This window comes from Otolemur garnettii, unplaced genomic scaffold, assembly GCF_000181295.1.
Source record: "Otolemur garnettii isolate 467f Iridium unplaced genomic scaffold, OtoGar3 scaffold00226, whole genome shotgun sequence".
In the NCBI taxonomy this organism is placed as follows: domain Eukaryota; kingdom Metazoa; phylum Chordata; class Mammalia; order Primates; family Galagidae; genus Otolemur; species Otolemur garnettii.
The window spans coordinates 329446-350626 of record NW_003852621.1 but is presented as its reverse complement, the minus strand read 5'-3'; the positions used below and the strand labels follow the sequence as shown (position 1 = coordinate 350626).

The following is a 21181-nucleotide window of genomic DNA, read 5'->3' as shown; positions in this document are numbered from 1 at the left end:
GGTTTTTGGCAAGGACTGGGTTTGAATCCACCACCTCCAGCATATGGGGCCAGTGCCTTATTCCTCTGAGCCATAGGCACTGCCCAACTCCTGTCTCTTTTTGCATTTCTAACTAGAGAGGGGAAGAGATACATTGGCTCCCCAAATCCACATATACAGTACAAGTAAACTTGCATTTAGAAACACTGCTGCCAAACTACACAACACCAGAGACCAGAAGCAAGCCAGTGCAGCGGTTTATAGATAATGACAGTAACAGAAGATTCTTCTCAGCAAGGCCCAGGACAGGGGAAGAGCACCCATGAAGTGTCAAGATAATCCTAATCAGAATCCATTGCAGGGCATGAGGAAAAGGAATTTGGGGAAGAGGGCAAGTAGCAGCACAGTTTTGAGATCTTCCAGAATTTCCATGTTAGTAGAGCCAGGAATACTAGATAGCAAAACCAGAAGCTCGTGGATGATATTCCAGCAGCCCAGTGACAAGAAAGCCCCAAGATCCCAGACATCTGAGGCTGGGACACAAGGTGTCCACATCTGCGCGGATGAAGCTGCACTTGATGGTGAGGCAGCCCACAGATCTGAGAACAGGAGAACCCGCAAGCATCCTGTTCTCCTGGGAACCACAGCCCTACCCCTCTTATGAGGGTGAGACCAAGGCGTCCAGTGCAGTGTGGAGGGGTGGGGGCGACTGCATGACCCCTCACAGCTGACCCTTCCAGGCCCTTTCAGATCAGGGTCTGTATTGCAGAGACAGCTGGTGAAGGGGAGCAGGTAATAGGACCTGAAAATCCCCAAAAGAAGGCTGCCATAATTTAGGTTCCTGAGGTCTGAAAAGCTGTCCTGATCTTGCTTCCTTCTAGAAATTCAAGAGAACAAATTCCAGGTGAAAATGAACAACATGAAAGTACTGAGGTCAAATCTGCCATAGCTTTTACAAGACATGGGGTAAGAGCACAAGCGCATCCCTATGACAAAGAAGGCCATGACTACAGAACAGCCCCACACCATAGCCCACTATTTTAAAACAAACTAAAGACAAAAAGGAAATGATATAAGACAGAACAGAATCTGTTCTGATTCCAAAGAACAGAATCAGAAAATGTCAGAAAAGAAGTGACTAAACTCAGGGAAGAATTAGCAATAAAAGAAAAAATTCACACTAGAAATAAAGCCTAAAGTAGCAGGTACCCAGAGCAAGTACATCGTGTCTTCACTTAATGGTTATGATAGTTCCTGCAGACTATGAGGCAGCATATACTGAAACCAGTTTCATCAAAGCAAGTGGTAAGTACCTACACACATTGCTAGTCACGAAAATATCACTGAACTAAGTAAAGACCAAAACACTGCTAATATTAAACACTGATATAGATGTGAGCTACATATACATCAGACACGGGCTAATATAGGCAGGTAAAATACCCAGACATTCTATTCCAGGGCTGTGGGTGGCCAGAGCCTATCCTAGCAGCTCAGGGCGCAGGGCAGGTATCAGCCTGGACAAGATGCCTGCATTGCCGAACATGCTCACATCGCCACACACATAGACTAGGGCAAATCAGACACACCAATGACCCTGACTTGCACAGCTTTAGGATATGGGGGAAACCCCAGGACCCAAAGAAAATCCACACACGTGAAATCCACGCACACGGTAGAACGTGCCACCTCCACATAGTAGACCTTGAGGGGAACTGAACTTTTTCTTATCAACTTTGTAACAAAATGATGTCATGCGTGAAGCAACAGAAGATGAAAAGAAACATTTTGTATATATATAAAATATATACTAATAAAGACCCCTTACCACTCAAACAAATCCATAAAAACAAAAATAAGCAAAAAACCGAGCAGACACTTGGTCTTATCTGTGGCTACTTTTGTACTATGACGGCCACAGTGGGTGAGACAGAGGTCATCAGGCCACAAGCCCAGAAATATTTGCTCTTTCAGAAAGTCTTTGGACTAGAGAAATAAGAAGTCAGCCTCTGACCTCAGTGAAGTGCAGATTAACCCTGAGACTCTTGTCACACCCTGAGGAAGTAATGGAGGGAAACAGATAAAACCATCAGCCCTTCTTGTCCAAAAGCTGGTGCTTGACCTTCCAACACTGAATATACTTTTGTAAACATGGGAAAACAGATCCAAAGAAAGTGAAGTGAGAAAATGAAAATTGTCTGGATCCGCAAGAAACAGTGGCCAAACAGAAAAGGCCCCAGGACAGCTGCCCAAAAAGAGACCCAGCTTGAGCAGAAATTCGACCTCTGACCCCAAGAGTGGCTGTCAGACAGGTGTGTTTCCCAGCCACGCACCACCACAACCTGAGCAAGGCACCTTAGCAGGTGAAGTTTTTAAAGAAAGTCATAGAAAACTGCAGCTAACTCACTTGGTGACCAGGCCACTCTGCAGACCTGCATGGGTAATATCGTCTGCCTGGAGCAGAGGTGGCAGGCACGGCAAGGACAAGGGCACTGCTCCTTTCTGCTCATCTGTCTCCACACCTAGCTCCCAGGGCATGTTCCAGACACAAGCATGCTCCAGACATGTGTGTTCCAGACACATGCATGCTCCAGACACAGGTGTGTTCTAGACATACACATGTTCTAAACACACATGCTCCACAAACACACAGCAAGGCAGCCTTCACAGCAGCCAGGGAGGGAGGGGCTTAGATTTCACTCAGAAACAGTATTTGTAATAAGTTCACAGTTTAAAACCCAGTCTATCTGTCCACTGACCAAATAAACTATAAACTTACCAGTGATCTGCAAACTTAATGTAGCTGAAGCATCTGCATTTTTTACTTCTTTTTTCATGCTGAACAAAAGAGATTTCAAGCTACTATTCTCCTCCAAAGATTTGCCTAAATGTTGTCTCAAGTCACCCTAAGGACATATAAAATACACTTAAAATACACAAGTTAAATTCAGTAAAATGCATATACGAAGTAAAATGAAACTTTCTAATAATCCCCACAGTTTGTTTCCTTTTCCATCATTCTGAATTGTGCTGAGAGAGCAATACCCGCACCTCACCATGCAGCTCCCTGCAGGGCAGCAGCACCCTTGGGGGCGGGAGCGGGGCGGGGTAGGGAGACAGGGTCCCAGCTCCTGTGAGACAAACCACACTCAGAGTCTCCCTGCCAGGCATGGGTGCAGCTGCTGGTGGCTGGCTGAGACTTGTCCATTCCAAGAAGGCCCCATAGTCACTGTGGGCTGTGCCCCCATATAGGAGGGGAACTGTGGTTGGGCCCTTTTACTGCCCGCAAAGTATGAAGAAAACACTGAGCACACAGTGAGATGTTAAAAGCAGGGAGGACACCATGGCCACTGTCCAGGCCAGCCCCTCCCTTGGACCTCCTCCTGCCCTAGCATAGGAGTCTTGGTGACAAGGGACCATCCAAGCTGCCTACAGCTGCAGCCAGAGTCCTAAGGATCCACAGTGTCACCTGCCTGTACCCTCCAGGCAGCAGCAGGCACATCTGGGGCCTGGGCTCTGGGAAGACCCCACCTGCTCCCACCCGGGGGGGTGGGGGGGGGCAGTGCCTTGAGGCTCCACTCAACGTGAGCACACACGTCCAGAAGCCTTTGCCTTGCTCTCATTTGGCAAGTCCCCCTGTTGACGGGCCCCACGCCTACAAGGTCCCTTGAAGTCTGTGGTGAAAGCTGGACCCAAGATCATTTTTCTCAGGCCCATCTTTTCAAATTCCCAGGTCTCCTCCTCCAGCTGCTTCCTCTTGAGGCTGGTTTACACCTTCTACCATCTTTGTTGGGCTCTGCGTGACCAGAACATCTCATGGAGGTAAGCTCTGAGAAACAGAGTCCCGGGCTCCTGGCTTGTAATTAAAGTCAGCAATGCTTGGGATAGGTAGCCGTGAATAGACTGTGCATGTCTGCCCTGGGGCCATGCCCAGAACACACAGCTGGGAGTGCGGCCTCCACCTTCCCCTTAGGAGACATGACAGCAGCTGCCAAAGCAGCAGAGCCCAGGCTCCCACCAGCACAGAAGGAATGAACATCTTCACCTTGGGGAACAGACTTGGGCATGACAACTGATGCTTCTGGAATGACAGAGGCAACTCCCCGGGGCAGCACCTGCCACACAGAACTCCTGCCATGCTCTGCTGACCACTTTTTCCATAGGATGGGGTCAACAGGTGGCCCTGGAACAGCAAGGCTTGAGGCTGCCAGTGTTCTGGAGCACTCGCCTGGACAAAAGACCCAGGGCTGCTCCTGTCCTATGGCCTGAGGCTGCCTTCTGCGATACAGCTCGTCAGAACATGCAGAGGGTGCAGGAGGCGGTATCTGCTGGGCCCGCGTGTCTACACCCAGCCTGGCAGGCACTATCCTCTGCTTTCTCATTCATGGCCATGCGTGCCCCATGGGTCCACACTCCTGCAGAAGACATCCTAAGTATGACATTACTTATTCTGCCATTTGTGATCCGGGGCACTCTCAGCCTGGCAGGCACTATCCTCTGCTTTCTCATTCATGGCCATGCGTGCCCCATGGGTCCACACTCCTGCAGAAGACATCCTAAGTATGACATTACTTATTCTGCCATTTGTGATCCGGGGCACTCATGAGGCCTAAGTACCAGAGGCTGCTGTGTCATTGCACTTTCTTTTTCTCTAACAATGAACCTTTCTGTGGGACTTCTGAAAGGTAGGGTCTCATGGAAGAATGGCAGTAAACACTTGTCAGACAATTTCAGAAGTTTTTTAAGCCATCTGCAAGTGGTCCATAGACCCCCCAGGTGCTGGTTGGGCAGGGCCTGCCCCACGGAAGGGACTAGGCACCCTCAAGTCTGGTCTCAAAGGCTGCAGCCTCCATTTGGGTACTGCTCTCTCTGACCACCAGCCCTATGCCCTGAGGATTCTGGCAGCCTGTGAGAGGCCATTGCCAGAGCCAAGACCTCTTGGGAGTGAGCCTGGGGGGACAACCCCGCCCCCAGGTGGACTGCAGCCAGCCTCATAGCCCTGTCCCACAGAGCCCTTGGTGCTGAGTGAGCACTGCTTTAGGCCACTCACTATGGGGCCATCTGCTATGCAGCCATGGACAGCATACCTCGAGGGCTTTAGTGCCCCGCCCGGTGGACCTGGCTGGCAGCCCCACAGCCAAGACACTTAACCATGGGACCCTGGCTTAGTAAAGCAGAAGGAGAATATGTCAGTAGTCTGAAATACCATAACCCCCATCATGACAGGCTAGTGGGGAAACCAGACCAGGCCTAGCACAGGCCCCAGCTTGTAGGAAGGGCCCTTCAGGGCACACAGGACTTGCGGCCACAGCCTCAGCTGTGCTCCAGACTCCTGCCCACCCTCCAAGCAGCAGCAACACTGCCAGCTCTGAGTCAAGCGCTAGGGGGCTTGGGAGTGGAGCAGAGCAGGCTGTGCCCGGCAGAGCCCTGGGCACCAGAGACACATGGTACCAGAGCTGATGGCAGCTGGGGGTGGCACAGGGTCATGTGGTGGCCCTTGCCTACTAAGTGAAGTGAAACTGGTTTTCACTGGTGCACGTAGGCATGGCACAGCATGGCTCACCATCTCCTTGTGTGTGTGGCTGAGCTCCGCTGTCATAGCGCCCATCTGTGCACTGTGCTGCTGCTGCAGCTCCGCCAGGCGGCTGTGCAGGGCCTCGTTCTCCACAGCCAGGTGGCTGGTTTCCCCACCCACAGCCCTGGAGCTGTCTGGAGCCACTGTAAACTCTTGCACAGATGACAAAATGTGTCTTGCCTGAGCTAGGAGTAAAAGCCAAACATTATTACAGCATTAATATTTAAAGAGTAAAATAAATATAAACAAAGTATATTCAATACATTTTGAATCACACAGAATATGTGTGGCCTGCAAACTTGTGCCACAAAGCCCGCTTGCTCCAGGGATGGGCGGGTGGGGAGGAAATGGCTTTGACTCCAGAAAGGACCCAGAAGAGAAGGCTGCTTACAAGGACAGCCACCTCTGGAGGACATGGGGTGTGCAGCAGCTGCCACACCTTCTGTAGACACAGATGGCACCTGACCTGAGACCTGTCATGTAAACCACAACTGGCAATGCCACACAGGGACAGCGGCCTGGACAATAGGCCAGCCAGAACAGCTCAGGAAGCCCCTTCCTGACACCTGCCCTGATGAGAGGGTGAAGGTTTTGAAGAGGCCAATGTAACTCCATTTTTGTAAGACTCCATTTTAGAACTCAGACTCGTTATAGGAGAAACCACAGCAACACCCCTTCTGGACCAGGTCAATCAGCCCAGGTGGAACCAGCCTATCAGAAGGGGACAGGCGTTCCTCCTCCGCACTTCTGAGCAAGGCCGATCAGCCCAGGGGGAGCCAGCTTATCAGAAGTAGACAGGCAACCCTTCTCTGGGAAGTCCCTAACCATAAACCCACCCTATAACACCCCTGGCATATCAGGTAGTACCAAGCACCCCTAGACAACAGCTCAGCCAAGGGTAACCCCTTCCCGACAAAACGCCCGATGAAATTCCTCTATTCGCTTTAAAATCTCCCCTCATTTCACTTTGGGGTTGCCTCTCCACAGCTACGCTGTAGAGTGGAGTGACCCAGGCATTTGCTTGAATAAAGGTATTCTTTTGCTTTTACATGTGTGTATGGTGGTCTCTTAGTGATGATTTAGGTCCCAACAGTTTATAAGGCCAGGATCCCAATTTGAGAGGGAGCTGTAGGCCTTGACATGTGGCACAGTCAGGACATCCAGGTAGCCAAGGGGGAGCCCAGAGAGGTACCCAGCATCTGCCATGGACCAGTGAGCAGGAGAGGCCTGACTCTCAAGGGACACTAGCAGCCACGCCTAGGCTGTAGACAGAAGGTAGTGCGGGGGACACAGCGTATTCTGGTCACATAGCAGGGCCCTGGAGGGAGACCCTGCTCTGCCCCTCCTCAGTTGCCTGCCAGAAGCAATCAGGTCCTTTCTGTGGGGGATGATCCTTCCAGGCCCCAAGTTGTTGCTCCGCAAGCCCAGGGCCTGCGCAAGTGCAGCATGCAGGGGACATTGGGAGGAGACCCAGCAGCAAATCCCCACACTTTAACCAGGCACCTGGGGGCAGCATTTTCCAAACTGAGACAACAGGCTGCTTCCCATAGCCCAGCAGGGCGCCTGGGCAGAGATGCCATCTTCACAGCCCCAGGTAGTGCACACACAAACACCAGGGCTTATGGGGCTGGGTGCGGGGTGCCTACTCACCAAGGAAAACGGTGTTATTGTGCAGTGATCTGCAGCCACCCCAGTGCTTGTCTACTAGGTCTAGGAGCGCCCCCAGGAACGCCTCATCCCGGGCAGCCTTCTCCCCAGGCACAGCGACAGGGCGCGATTTGGGAGATAACTAGAAACAAAATCATGGAATAGGCAGATCCTGTGTAAAGCAAGGCCTCTAACACTGGTGAATACACCCCAGACACGCTCACATCCTCAGCCTAAGGGGCAAAGGGGCTGAGAGACTATAGCCCTGCACCCCAGGAGGGGTGCTCAGCAGCCCGTCCTAAAGCCAGGGAGTAGATGGTAGGATGGGGCAAAGCCAGCACAGGCATCCCTCTAGCAGGCCCCTCCTGCCTCCCTCAGGCCATCGAGAGGCAAGGGCACCTGCAGACTGAGGCCAGACATGTGTCAGCAGAGAACCCGCAGCAAGTCGCCCCGCCCAGCCGTGTGCTGAGCAGTAGTCCAGGAAGTCCGTGATGGCCTAGAACACTGTGCCCACCTAGTGGCCATTACTCAATTGGAGCCTCCAGCTGTAGACAGCCCAAAAGATCAAAGCCAGCCCCAGTACTCCATGCCTCCCACCGGTGGTGCACCTGCAGCTGCTCCTCGCTCATCGCTCTTCCGCCCGCCTGTAAGTCTGTCTGCTCCTGCAAGCACTGAGTGATCAGACCCCGGCTGGCCTCCTCAGGGTGGCCTTCACTGAGTCTCCAGCAGGGCCAGGTGGCAGAGGCAGTAGAGGGGCTGTTGCACGGCCTCGAGTCTCTCTGGAAAACCATAGGTGCATCTCCAGGACTCACCCCTCAAGATAGGGCCACTGAGAGCTCTAGCTGGCTGAGATGACCAATGAGATGGGCAAGTCCTCCCCCCCACCAGTTTCGAGGCTTCCATCTCAAACAAACACCGTGGGAGGCAGGTGGGGCACAGGGCAAGCCTCTGCCAGTGCAGAAGTGATAAACACTGAGGACGAGCAGCTAATAGCCACATAGACACTGGGACAGCTGTTGCCATCCCTGCCCTCCACTCACCTCTCTGGCATAAGCCATACTCTGACACCACTAAACCACACTGACACTGGGACAGTTGCTGCCGCCCCTGTCCTCAGCTCACCTCCCTGGCATCAGCCACAACATGACACTGCTGAGCCACACACTGACACTGGGACAGTTGCTGCTGTCCCTGCCCTCTGCTCACCTCCCTGGCATTGGCCATGCCCTGACACCGCTGCTCTCCTGTTCCTGATGAGAAGGTCCTCTCGCTCCTGCCTTCTGAGCCATTCTGTCTATTAAGACTCTCCCTGGTGCTGGACAGCCCATCAGTCTCCAGGCAGCGCAGATGTTCCTGATCTGAGGGCTCCTGGAACTTCCCACCAGGCATTCTTCGCTTCCTATACTTTTCACAGCCAGGCAAAGGGTGTAGCACTTTCCGTATGGACACACTTGATTTCTGTGAAGATGAGGCTGAGTCCTCAATGTCCACTGAGTCTGTAATATCAAGGACCATGCCTTCATTAGATCAAATTCTCTGGGCTCAGTGTCCAGTATCACAACTTTTAGAAGGTGTGTACGTGCCACATCCACATGGATACACATATGCACCCACTGGCAAGCACGAGCACATGTATGCACTGCACATATGTATACACAGGCATGTACACACAGAAACACACGTGCACACACACACTTGTGCACCTGCATATGGAGGGGCAAGTGAGGAGGCAGGAAGGGAAGGGCATAATGGCACCCACATGAGGCATGAATACAGGCATCTACAAGAAGCAGACAAGAAGCCCACTGCTCTGTTGGGATAGCCTTTCAGAGGCATGTTCCCTTGGCTACCTCACGTGGACAGTGCCTCCATGAAGAGCTCTAAATACCATTAGCACCTGTGCATTTCTAAAGAGAGGTGACAGATAAATTCTGAAAACAATGCAACTCTGTTGACCACTGTGCCCCCAGGAGGTGTGGGATACAGGGCACGAGTGACCCTGTCTAGGGAAGGATAATGAAAGGAAGAGGGTGGCCTCAGCCACAACCTTAGGTCCAGGTACCCCCAACATGGCCCATGGAGTCTGGCAGGTCACCATCTGACTGTTCTCCCTATGCTCAAGGGTGTGGACTTGCCTCTGGGAGGTGCCAGGTTCATGTATGCCAGGAGGCTTCCTGGTATTCTCAACACACAGTGAGATTATGTGACATAATCTTCCTCACCTTTGATTTATAAATGTAGCTACTATAATGACCTGGCCTGTACATTTATAAGGAAGTGGATGTGCATGTGCCAGACGAAGGGTGGGGGCAGGGGTGTGTGCACATGCACAGAAAGCACCTGAGCTCTTACAGACTATGACTCTAAAACTGGGATGTGTTGCAGATTCTGATGTACCCATCTGTGATCTGACACATCAGAGTTCCACAATATGGACTTAAAAGGAGAACAGGAGAAATTTCATAATAATAGCAAATGTTTAGCTGCTTACAAAGGAAATGATGGGGGTTCCATGTGTGCCATGGATTGAACATGTCCCCCAAAGTTCACGTGTTGGAAATGTAATAGGCACTGTGACAGTAGTAGGAAGTCACAGCGCTCTATCCTCAGCATGGGAGGGTGCTCCTGATGAAAGAGTGGGTCAGTTTGGCCCCATTTAATTAAATGTCTCTTCTTTTTCTTCTTCTGCCTGCCAGCACAGAACGACCCTCAGAGACGCTGGCGCCCACTTCCTTGTGAGTCACGCCCTGGGCACCCAGTTGTAGCAGCGGTTACCTGAGTGGGGGGTAAGGTGGGTATGTGGCCCACAAGTACAGTGAGCACCTGGCACTGCACCACACAACAGGGGCAGCTCCCCACAGCGCTGTCTCTGGAGCTGCCTTTCAGCACAGCAACCTCGGGGGCGGCCCTTCTTCTCCAGGCCCTGCTGAGCATTGTCCCCACACTGGTGCCGGATGGATCGAGGGCTCGGTAGATGCCTGGATTCTAGGTTAGTAAAGAACACGCCAACAGTATTATTTCATTGAACATTGCCTTTTACGCATCTTATAGTGTATGATGTCTGTTAAGTGTGTTTTCCTTAAATTGATCAAGTAAGAAAAAGATGAATGAGTAACTTAGTTGCCCTACACAGCTCCAGAGGGAGGGAGGGAGCTGGGGGGCTGACACTGTCCACCACAAAGCTGCTGAGATCAGGCAGCGGGAGGCAGTAGGAAGATGACATGGCAACCCCCAGACAGGAGACAGAGTCCAGAAAAAGACTCGGGTAAGCGGTTTTCACAGACTCGCCAAAGTAATTAGACGAGAAGAGCTGGACAGAGGGTCAACTCCCAGTGTGCACAGGGGATGGGTTCCAAGGAACCCCAACACCACCACAAGTTCTTGGCGTAGAATGGCACAGCATCTGCCTATGACCTGGGCATTACACCACTTCACGTGGCTCACAGCCCTGACAACAGTGTAACACCAAGAGGCAAGTAGTCCCAGCTACGCAGCAGTCGACGTGGGAGGATCACCTGAGCCCAGGAGTTAGAATCTACCCTGGGCAACACAGAAAGACCCCATTAAAAATTTTTTTTTTACCATAAATAAGTAAAAAAATGTAAATACCATGTAAATAGTTGTTAATACTGTATTACTTTGGGTTTTTTTTATTATTGTATTAATGTACTTCAAATATTTCCCACCTGTAGTTGATTGAACCTCTGGATGCAAAACCAGCAGATGAGAAGGGTCAACCACATGTGGGGGTCTTTACCCCCCAACTCCCAACACACAAAAATGGATTCAACCAAGTACACTGCACACCTGGACTTGGGAGCTCAGGGCAGACCCAGAGCTCTTTACAGGATACAAATGGCCAAAATCATTAAAGGAAAAAAAAATCATAAACAGGACTTGAAATTAAAATTTCTGGTCTTTGAAGCACTGGTAAGAAAATGAAAAAGCAAGCCACAGAATGGGAGGAAATCCACAGTATTTACGTCTGAGTATTCAAAAGCCACAAAGAGCTCTTTCAACTCAGTAACAAGAAGAGAAACAGCCCCTCAACAGTGATAGGCAGAGGTGAACAGAAGTGCTACAAAAATAAACAAATGGCCAGGATTTCAACAAGTCTCCACAGAAACACAAATTAAAACCATGAACACCAGAAAGGAGCCAGAGCTGACAGGCAGATCTGGGGCCAGAAACTCATGGAGCAGGAATGAATGAAGCCAAGATCCCAGGGAGAAGCAGAGGCTCTCGGCTGAGCACATGAAGTCACACCAAATGAACAGTCTTCACCATGGCCTGGTGGGTCCTCAGGTCCATATGTGGCTGCTTGAGCTCAGTGTTTCCTAAAAGCTACCTTGTCATACCTTGTGGCTGACCTGGACAGCAGCCACGCTCACCACAGGACACTTGACTTTCCTATTTGCTTTAGATGTTTCGCCTTTTCCCGTGATCTCAGAAGAATAAAATTTTAACAACCATGCAGTATGACTATGCTCAACTTAAACACATTAACTTTTCCTTTTATACAAGTAGTAATTCTATAGTCCAAATTACTGGCATTTAAACGTGCACAAAGATTTCACGAATATCCTATACTTAAAGGCAGGTCTTGTAGCAAGCACTACTGTGCAGGCTACAGCCAAGAGACTAACACCCTACCCCCACTGGCCATCCCCAAGGGCTGAGCATCACACCTTGGGAGCCCTGCACATCGGCCTCATGCTCCTTCTGGCCCGAGCTTGTGCTACCAGGAGGATTGCTTAAGTCCCACTCGCACTCGGCAATGAGGTTCAGGACTGCCTCATCCTCTGCGTCCATGACTGCGCACTTCCTGGCCAAGGCATCAGGGCACGTAGTTCTGGAATGGCGAGGTCTGCAAGGAGAAGTAAATCCATTAATAGCGCTTAGACGAGCGGTGCATTCCTTCCACAAAGAACCTGAGGAGGAAGACTCTGGGGCAGCTGTGTAAGGACCTCATTACCCTCTACCAGGACAGCTGACAAGGGACAGCAAGGATCATGTGGCGCCAGCACCCTGTCCCAGCAGTGCACGGCCCAGCAGGACTGGTCAAAAAGCAGCGGCACCGTGGAGCCCTTCTGCTCTGCAGTCTTTTAGCAGATTAGGATTCACAGGCTCCAGTCCTGGCTGTGGCCTGCAGCAATGGACGGCAGCCAGGGTAAAAAGGACCTGAAAAGCTCCAACGTCCCCCTGGGACCATAGAAAGCCACTCACATGGCCAAGAAGACCTGAGAAGGCATGAGCCTGCTTGCCACCTGACCTTGAGGCTATGTGGGAGCTGCAAGCGCAGGAGAAAGCTGAGCTAGGAACTGCCTGGCTGAGCCCAGCACACAGCAGCCTCTTGTAGCGGGGAGATCTCAAAGAGAACCCAATTTCCGGCCTTGCCACATTTTAATATTAAAAATGTCCAGGCTCGGCGCCTGTGGCTCAAGCGGCTAAGGCGCCAGCCACATACACCTAAGGTGGCGGGTTCAAATCCCCAGCCCGGGCCCGCCAAACAACAATGATGGCTGCAACCAAAAAATGGCCAGGCGTTGTGGCGGGTGCCTGTAGTCCCAGCTACTTGGGAGGCGGAGGCAGGAGACTCGCTTGAGCCCAGGAGTTGGAGGTTGCTGTGAGCTGTGATGCCATAGCACTCTACCCAGGCGGATAGCTTGAGGCTCTGTCTCAAAAAAAATAAAAATAAAAATAAAAAGTCCAGTTATCAACAAAAAATTAAAAAGAATACAAAGAAACAAGAAGGCATGGACCATAAACAGAAAAAAATCAACAGAAACTGTACCTGAAAAAGTCTAGACAGTAGGCTTTCTAGACAAATCTTGGGCCTAAAAAGTACAACCAAATGAAAAATTCACTAGAACTGTTCAGTAAAAGATTTCAGGAGGCAGGAGAATCAGTACATTTTAAGATAGGTTAATTGAAAGCTTCCAGCCTGAGGAATAGGGGGAAAAAAAAACCAGAATAAAGAAAAATGAACAGTCTCAAAGACCTTTGGACATCATCAAGTGCCCCCCAAACATAACGGGAGGCTCAGAGGAGAAAAAAAAGCAGCAGGAGGATTACTGAAGGAAATAATGGCTGAAAATTTCCCAAACTTGATGAAAAACATTAGTCTGCTGTGATATTGTGAGATGTACATGTACAACGTTGGACAGTTAGGTCTGAGAACTCATCCTGGAAACCATGCTGTATCCCTCACTGCTGAGCGTCACCAAGGTCACCCTGCCCTTAGGAAACTGTGCACAGGCGCCTGCACCTAATCCACTCTTCACAGTAATTCCGGAGTTCTTTTTCTGGAATGACCATCAGAGCTGTCATTGTATGAGGTCTAACAATTAAGTTTTCAAACTCATCCTGGAAAAACTGCTATGTACCTACCACATGGCTAAATATCACTATGGTCACCAGGTGGCCAAGGGGAGCACTTTGAAGGTGACCATAGTGATACTATCAATGAGGTATGTAGCACTTTCTCTAGGATGAGTTTGTGAACTTAAATGACCTCATATATTTGGTCTTCCTGTTTCCAGCTCAGAAAACCTTTGGAATCTCCAGAGTAACCTAAGTGTCATTTGTATGCTTAAATAAAAGCTTCATGATGGGGGGCTGGTTGCCAGAAGGACCAAGGCAGCATTAGAGGGCCGGGACTTTCAGCAGCTCCCAACCTTGGGGTGGAGTTGTGGGTAAGAAGGGCTGAAGGTTGAGTTGATCACCAATGGCCAGTGACATAATCAATCATGTCCATGTAATGAAACCTCCATAAAAACCCACCAGGACTGGGTCCAGAGTCGAGCCTGTGGAGGTCTGGGGATGGAAGCTCTGCAGCCCTCTTTCCCTCCCTCCCGCACACCTTGCCTTGGTCGTTTCCTCCACCTCGCTCTTTGTCTGTGATGCTCTTTTCAAAAAATGGTCCAACAGGCTCGGTGCTTATAGCTCAACCGGCTAAGGCGCCAGCCACGTACACCTAAGGTGGCGGGTTCGAATCCCCAGCCCGGACCCGCCAAACAACAATGACGGCTGCAACCAAAAAATAGCCGGGTGTTGTGGCAGGTGCCTGTGGTCCCAGCTACCTGGGAGGCGGAGGCAGGAGACTCGCTTAAGCCCAGGAGTTGGAGGTTGCTGTGAGCTGTAATGCCACGGCACTCTACCCAGGGGGACAGCTTGAGGCTCTGTCTCAAAAAAAAAAAAAAAAAAGTCCAACACAGGTGATATATTTCCCTGAGTTCTGTGAGTTGTGCCAGCAAATTAGTCAAATCCAAAGCAGGAAGTCATGGGGCTGCAACTTATAGCCAGTCAGATGTACAGATGACAGTCCATGAGTCGCCACTGGCATCTGAAGTTGGTGCAGTCTTGCGGGACTGAGCCCTCAACCTGTGGGATCCACCTCCATCCCCAGGTAGACAGAGTCAGGAACAAGCTGAATCAGAGGACACCCAGAGCTGCCACAGCAGCACCAGTATGTGTGGAGAAACACTCCTGTGCCGCTCTGGGTGTGTGAGTAGGGCAGAAAAGTGCTTTGCTTCAGCTTGTTCTAAATATCTACACTTTCAACTCAGCTCCAAAGGGAATAAAATCCAAAAGTTCCACACTGACATATTGTTCCTGAACTGTCAGAAGACACAGAGAAAATCATGAAAGCAGCAAGACAGAAGCAGCCTGCCATGTGCCAGGTGCCTCAACAAGGTTAGTAGCCAATTTCTCATCGGAACCATGGAGGCCCAAAGATGAAGTGTTGAAAAGAAGAGAAACCTGTCAGCCAAGAATCCTATATCCAGCACAAGTGCCTTTCAAAAGAAAGACATCCTAGTCATATAAAAATAAAGAATTTGCTACCAGCAGACCTGTGATAGAGGAAGAAATACAAAAGGGCTCCTTCTGGCTGGAATAAAACCATATTAGGCAGCAACTGAACCCCACACAAGTCAGAGTGAAGTGTAGGCAACCTGATAGCATCTGCAGTGGGGGGTCTCGGACTGAGTCCTTAAACCTGTTGACACGAAATCCAGGTAGTCAGTGTCGAAACATAATTGAACTTTGGGACACCCAATTAAAAAGCAGAGATTGTACAAGACTCACTGTGGAGTCAAAGATGCAAAGAGGCTTCCATGCAGACAATACCAAGGAAGAGCTCCAAGAAGGGCAAATACTAAAAAATGGACAGCCGGTGTACCATACTCAAACTACAAAAAATCAAAGACAAAGTTCTGAAGTCAGAGAGAAAAACACCACCTCATCTACAGAGGCGCAAGAGAACTCTATCAGACTTCTCCACAGAAAGCATCCAAGCAAGAAGAGAGTGGAGTGAACTATTCCAAGTGTTGAAAGGAAAAACATACACCAACCTAGAATTCTGTATCCAGCAAAATTATCCTTCAGAACTGTCAAAATCTGTTGCTAATTTAGAACTGCCTTGCAAAATACATTAAAAGAAGTCCTCTAGAGAGAAGGAAGCTGGTTAGGTCAGAAACTCAGATCTACATTTAGAAAGGAAGAGCACAGGAGAAGGAATAAGTGAGCATAAATGAAAACTTTTTCTCATTCTTAAGGTTTTATAGGTAACAGCTTTGTTCAAACTAATAACAGCAACAGGGTATTTGACAATGGCTTACATGGTTCTAACTCATGTGGAACTGAAGTGAAGACAGCAATCACCCAAGGGATGAGGGGAGGATCAGACAACTTTTGTTATAGTACCTGCAGTCCTGTGAAGTGGTACAGCATTACTGCACGTGGACTTGGACTGCTTACAAATGTATACTACAAACTCTAGTGCAACCACTAAAAAAGGTAAAAACAAATAATAAAAAAGAAGTATACAGTTGACCCTTGGGCAACACAGGTTTGAACTGAGCACACCCACTTATGCATGGATTTTCTTTTATTTTTTTTGAGACAGAGTCTCACTATGTAGCCCTCGATAGAGTGCCATGGTGTCACAGCTCACAGCAACCTCCAACTCTTGAGCTTAAGTGATTCTCTTGCCTCAGCCTTCCAAGTAGCTGGGACAATAGGTGCTTATGCATGGATTTTTTAAAAAATAATTATATTGGAAAAATTTTTTGAGATATGCAACAATTTTAAAAACTTCATGGACAAAATGCCTAGAAATGTCCAAACATTAATAGTTAGGTATGTAATGAATTCATAAAATACTTGTAGATACTATTCTATCATTTATTAACAGATAATATACATGAATCTATTATAAAAAGTTAAAATTTATCAAAACTTACACACGGCATCATTTGCAGCTGAGAGAAATGTAAACAAATGTAAAGCTGCTGTATTAAATCATAAAAATTAACTGGTACATGCTGTCTTACTGTAATAATTTCACTGCCACCTGTCACTGCTATGGTGAGCTCAGGGATTTCCAGTCCTAGCTGACCCATCATGCTGACCACGTTCACACAGCTTGTCTTTCAGCAAACTGCATACTGCAATACAAAGTGCCCAGAGGGTGCCATAAATTCTCATCACCTGTAAACAACATCATGGGACCCTTACAGACTGCCACCGGTCATGCTGGAAGTGCTCTCAGAAGCCAAACACAATGACATTATATGAAAAAGCTGTATTCCGTGACATGTACAGTAGAGTGAGGTCTGTAGCAGTGAAAGCTGCCACTCCAGACAGACGATTCTCCTTCTAAACAGAGTGACTGTACAGCTCCGACAGCCACAGCACTGTGCTGTGTGTATACTTGTCTCTTCCTTATAATTTTCTAAATGACATTTTCCTTCCTCTAGCTTACTTTACAGTAAGAATACACAGCTAATACATGTAACATGCCAAATACGTGTTCATCAGTTGTTCCTGTTATCAGTAAGGCTTCTAGTCACAAGTAGCTCATTAGTAGTTAAGTTTTTAGAGAGTCAACACTTAAACTCAGAATTTCAAAGGTCAGCACCCCTAACCACTATGTTGTTTGAGGGTCAACTACAATTGACATGCTAAGAAAGAAGAGAAAATGAAATCACTTAAAATGTTCATTTAAAAAAAAAATGTTCATTTAAAACAAGGGCTGAGCACAATGGCTCATACTGTAATCCTAGGATTTTGGGAGGCTGAGGCAAGAAGACTGCTTATGGCCAGCAGTTTGAGACCAGCCTAGACAGCATAGTGAGAACTTGCTTCTACAAAAAAAATTTTTTTTTTTTTGAGACAGAGCCTCAAGCTGTCCCCCCTGGATAGAGTGGCATTACAGCTCACAGCAACCTCCAACTCCTGGGCTCAAGTGAGTCTCCTGCCTCCGCCTCCCAAGTAGCTGGGACTACAGGCGCCCGCCACAACACCCGGCTATTTTTTGGTTGCAGCCGTCATTGCTGTTTGGTGGGTCCAGGCTGAGGATTCGAACCTGCCACCTTAGGTGTACGTGGCTGGCGCCTTAGCCGGTTGAGCTATAGGCGCCGAGCCTACAAAAAAATTTTTAAAAATTAGCTGGGTGTGATGTCAGGTGCCTATAGTCCCAACTACTCAGGATGCTGAGCCAATCACTTGAGACCAAGAATTTGAAGTTACAGTGAGCTATGACTGTGCCATAGCCTAGGCAACAGAGCCAGACTCTTAAAAGTCTCTTTAAAATATAAATTAATTAAAAAATAAAAATACAGGCTGGGCGAGGTGGCTCATGCCTATAATTCCAACATTCTGAGAGGCTGCGAGAGGTTCACTTGAGCTCAGGAGTTTTAGACTGACCTGAGCAAGACCCCATCTCTACCAAAAATACAAAAGCTAGCCGGGCGTTGTGGCAGGTGCTTGTAGTCCCTAGCTACTCAAGAGGCTGCTGAGCCAGGAGGATCCCTTGAACCCAAGAGTTTGAAGTTGCTGTGAGCTGTAATACCACAGCACTCTACCCAGGGCCACAGAGTAAGACTCTGTCTCAAAATATATATGTGCATATATATATGTATAGATACAAGGGCAAAAAAGAGCAGAAGGTAAAAACAGTAACCAAGAAAAAGTGCAACAAAGAGAAAACATTAACAAATATGGTAGATATCAATCTAACTATATTGATAGTCACTTTAAATGCCCATGGTCTAGACCAGACTTGTCCAACCATTTTCTCCTCTACCACATATTAGAAGAATAAGAGTTGTTTTGGGCCACACATTAAATATACAAATGCTAAAAAAGCTGATGAGCAGAAAAAAAGTCCATGCATACTATTCATATCAGAAATCACAGATAAGCAGAAAAGTCTTCACAAAATCAGCATGTGGCCTGCAGGCTGCAAGTTGGACACCCCTGCTCTATATCTTCTGCTCAACTTTTCTATAGATGTAAAATTGCTCTAAAATTTAAAGGTTATTGCAATGACATTCAGTCCATTGCAGGGGGAGGCAGGAAGGGACATCTCCAAATGGTCTCAGGCCTTGGGAGGGTAGGGGAGGAGGTGCCTATGGAGGCCTAAGTGCCCCACAACCGGCAGCTCCCCCCACTTCCCAAAGGGATCTGGCTATAAGGTGGGAAAGCAGCTCACAGCAACCTAGGCAGCATCACAGACGTCAGCAGCATGAAGAGGGTGGCCCGAAGAGGGCGGCCGCTGCTTCTTGTCATGATCTCTTCATCTCCTCTAGCTTACACGTGTTACTTTAATAAACACTTCAAATAGTAAAAATGGCTTTTAGAGGGTGTGGAAAATGGAGAGAAGAGCTGAGATCCAGTGTTCTACCTTCCTCTCTGACATCTGCCCTCTGAGCATAGCAGTGCACACAGCAGCTTGGGGCAGCTGAGAGACTTGTGGGGCCCATGTATGTCCGCTCATACCTTCCAACTGTCAAAGCAGTAGGGACGCTCTCCTCTGAGCCAGGTGAGTCCTCCGAGGCAAAATGCAGACGGGAAGCCTTCCTCTCACTGGCTCTCACAGGACGGTCATCTAGGGGAGAATGCCCAGAACTGCGGAAGGCAGGCAGCAGCACCCTCTTCCCCCTGCCAGGACACCTGTCCCCACAGGCCCAAGAAAGGAAATGTAGGCTTTGGTGGCTACATATGGTTTCCCAAGACACTGTGCAAAGAAGGACAAGCACAGACAGGAGTCATGCAGCCTTGGCAGTGAGCACTTTGGGCACAGACACCCCACCTGCCTTCCCAGCTCCTGATAGGCAGTGGGCCGTGCAACAGAAGACATACTGCCATTGGGGGAGGAAAGGCACAGATGCTCGCACCATGCTCCCCACCAGCCCCACAGCCCTGGGCAGCTAAGCTCCTGAAGAGAGGACACCTGCCCGGCTCCATGCAGCCCACCAGGACCCATGTTCCTCTGTTAGTTCCTCAAGCCTGTTTCAGGTTGGAGAACTGTTTTGATGGTTGGTCACCACACAGGGCAGTTCTCCTCAGCACCTCCGACACTTCCTTGGATGCAGAGCAATGCAGGGTAAGAGTTAGAGTGCTATGCACAGACTGCACAAGGACACTGCACACTCAGAGCCCCCCAGGCAACCTGGCACCCACCTCAGCACCCACCCGAGGTCCCAGGCTATTTGCAGACCTTGTTTCCCACCTATAGGATGAGGCTGCAAAAGGACAGGTGAGGCCAGGTGTGCACAGCTTTTGCCCGACATCAGATAGGCCTCCATGGCTCCGAGGTGAGGCCCACTCACATGTAACTCCTGCTCCTTGTCCTTTCTAGCTCACTGTTCGTGGAGGAGCCAGGCAGGTCTCCTGCACACACGCCACATATACCTAAGCTGCCACTTGCTTAAAATTACTAAAAGTACTTGGGTGCCTTCTTGGCTATAGCCACAGAAAACAAGCTTGTTCAGGACATTTATAGTGAGGGCCTCATGTTTTGGGCTGTGTTGATTCTTACTCTCTGATAACTGGCCAGAGGAGGGATCAGGCCCCGATGCTGGTGCAGCAGGTCAGACCCTAACTAGGGAAATACCTGTGAATGCCAGGAGCCCTGGGTCATTCCAGGTGCTGTCCTGGGAGTTCACACATGGTGACACCACGTCTCCTTACAACACCCTGTGACCTTAAAGTGGGACCCTGAGTAAGAGATCCCAAGCCCTCTCCTTCCCCACAGACCCTGTGGATGGTATGCTTTGGGGCTTAGAGTCAGCTCAGACTGCGATTAGCAGAGACCCTGCCATAGTACTCCTAGCCAGGATGAGTCAGAAGTAGACAGGAATGTGACTGTGACCCTGGAAACCCAAAACCCTCTCTACAGGGCATGGCTCTGGGGCCCTGGAAGCTCTGCCTTTAAGACCACCACTGACCCTTGTCTTTTAGGAGTATGAGGCTGTGAAGCCAAAGTGGTCACTAAACTTTGTCCTCTCTTATCCTGGCCACCTGGGGACACAATAAACTGCCTGTTCTCTGTCTTTCCAGTTGGCTGCAAAGCCAGGTAGAGCCCAGCTGTCCAGCTGAACCTGGTAAGGATGCCCAGCTGCTGGTAGAGGAGCAGGGCAGAAGCTCGGGTGTGCCAAGTCCAACAGCTCAAGGGGAGAGGTGTGCAGGATTGGGGATTCATAGCCCTGCTGCCCATCCTGTGAGGATGGGGCTGTTAGAGCTATGTGTCTGCAGGGACTCAAGACATCAAGGCAGGAGATCAACTTCCCTTCGGGCAGGAATCATATGATCCATCTGAGAGCACATGACGCTGGTTGAGACTGCACAAAGCAAGGACACCAGCGCCTACCTGGAACCTACCCAGCTGTCGGAGTTTGGGGAGCATGTGCACGATGAACAGGCGGTAGTCGGACTCATTCTTCACAACGGGGTTCAGGCGGAAGTCCACGTCTGCAAGTTCAGTCAGGGGGTGGAGCCGGAAGACTTCTGCCAATGAGGAGATACAGTTGTAGTAAAGGTTGAGACTTTCCAGCGCAGTCAGGTACTGGATGCCCTGTGAAGAGAAAAGCACGCTGATGAGTTCCAAGCTTAAAAAGTGAACACACAGGCTCGGCACCTATAGTTCAACCGGCTAAGGCGCCAGCCACGTACACCTAAGGTGGCGGGTTCAAA

The 21181-nt window shown here is 49.5% G+C and overlaps 1 protein-coding gene across 1 annotated transcript in view; it reads right to left on the bottom strand.

Moving 5' to 3' along the window:
• Positions 1-21181, bottom strand: part of CEP72 (centrosomal protein 72) — a 31549-nt gene that overhangs the window by 3128 nt on the left and 7240 nt on the right. The window contains exons 3-10 of the mRNA XM_003802021.2: positions 20870-21062; positions 18986-19094; positions 11890-12068; positions 9977-10186; positions 8408-8697; positions 7205-7343; positions 5543-5739; positions 2759-2885 (exon numbers count right to left, since the gene is read on the bottom strand). Coding sequence (XP_003802069.1) covers positions 2759-2885; positions 5543-5739; positions 7205-7343; positions 8408-8697; positions 9977-10186; positions 11890-12068; positions 18986-19094; positions 20870-21062 — 1444 coding nt within the window. The remainder of the gene's footprint in view (positions 1-2758; positions 2886-5542; positions 5740-7204; positions 7344-8407; positions 8698-9976; positions 10187-11889; positions 12069-18985; positions 19095-20869; positions 21063-21181) is intronic.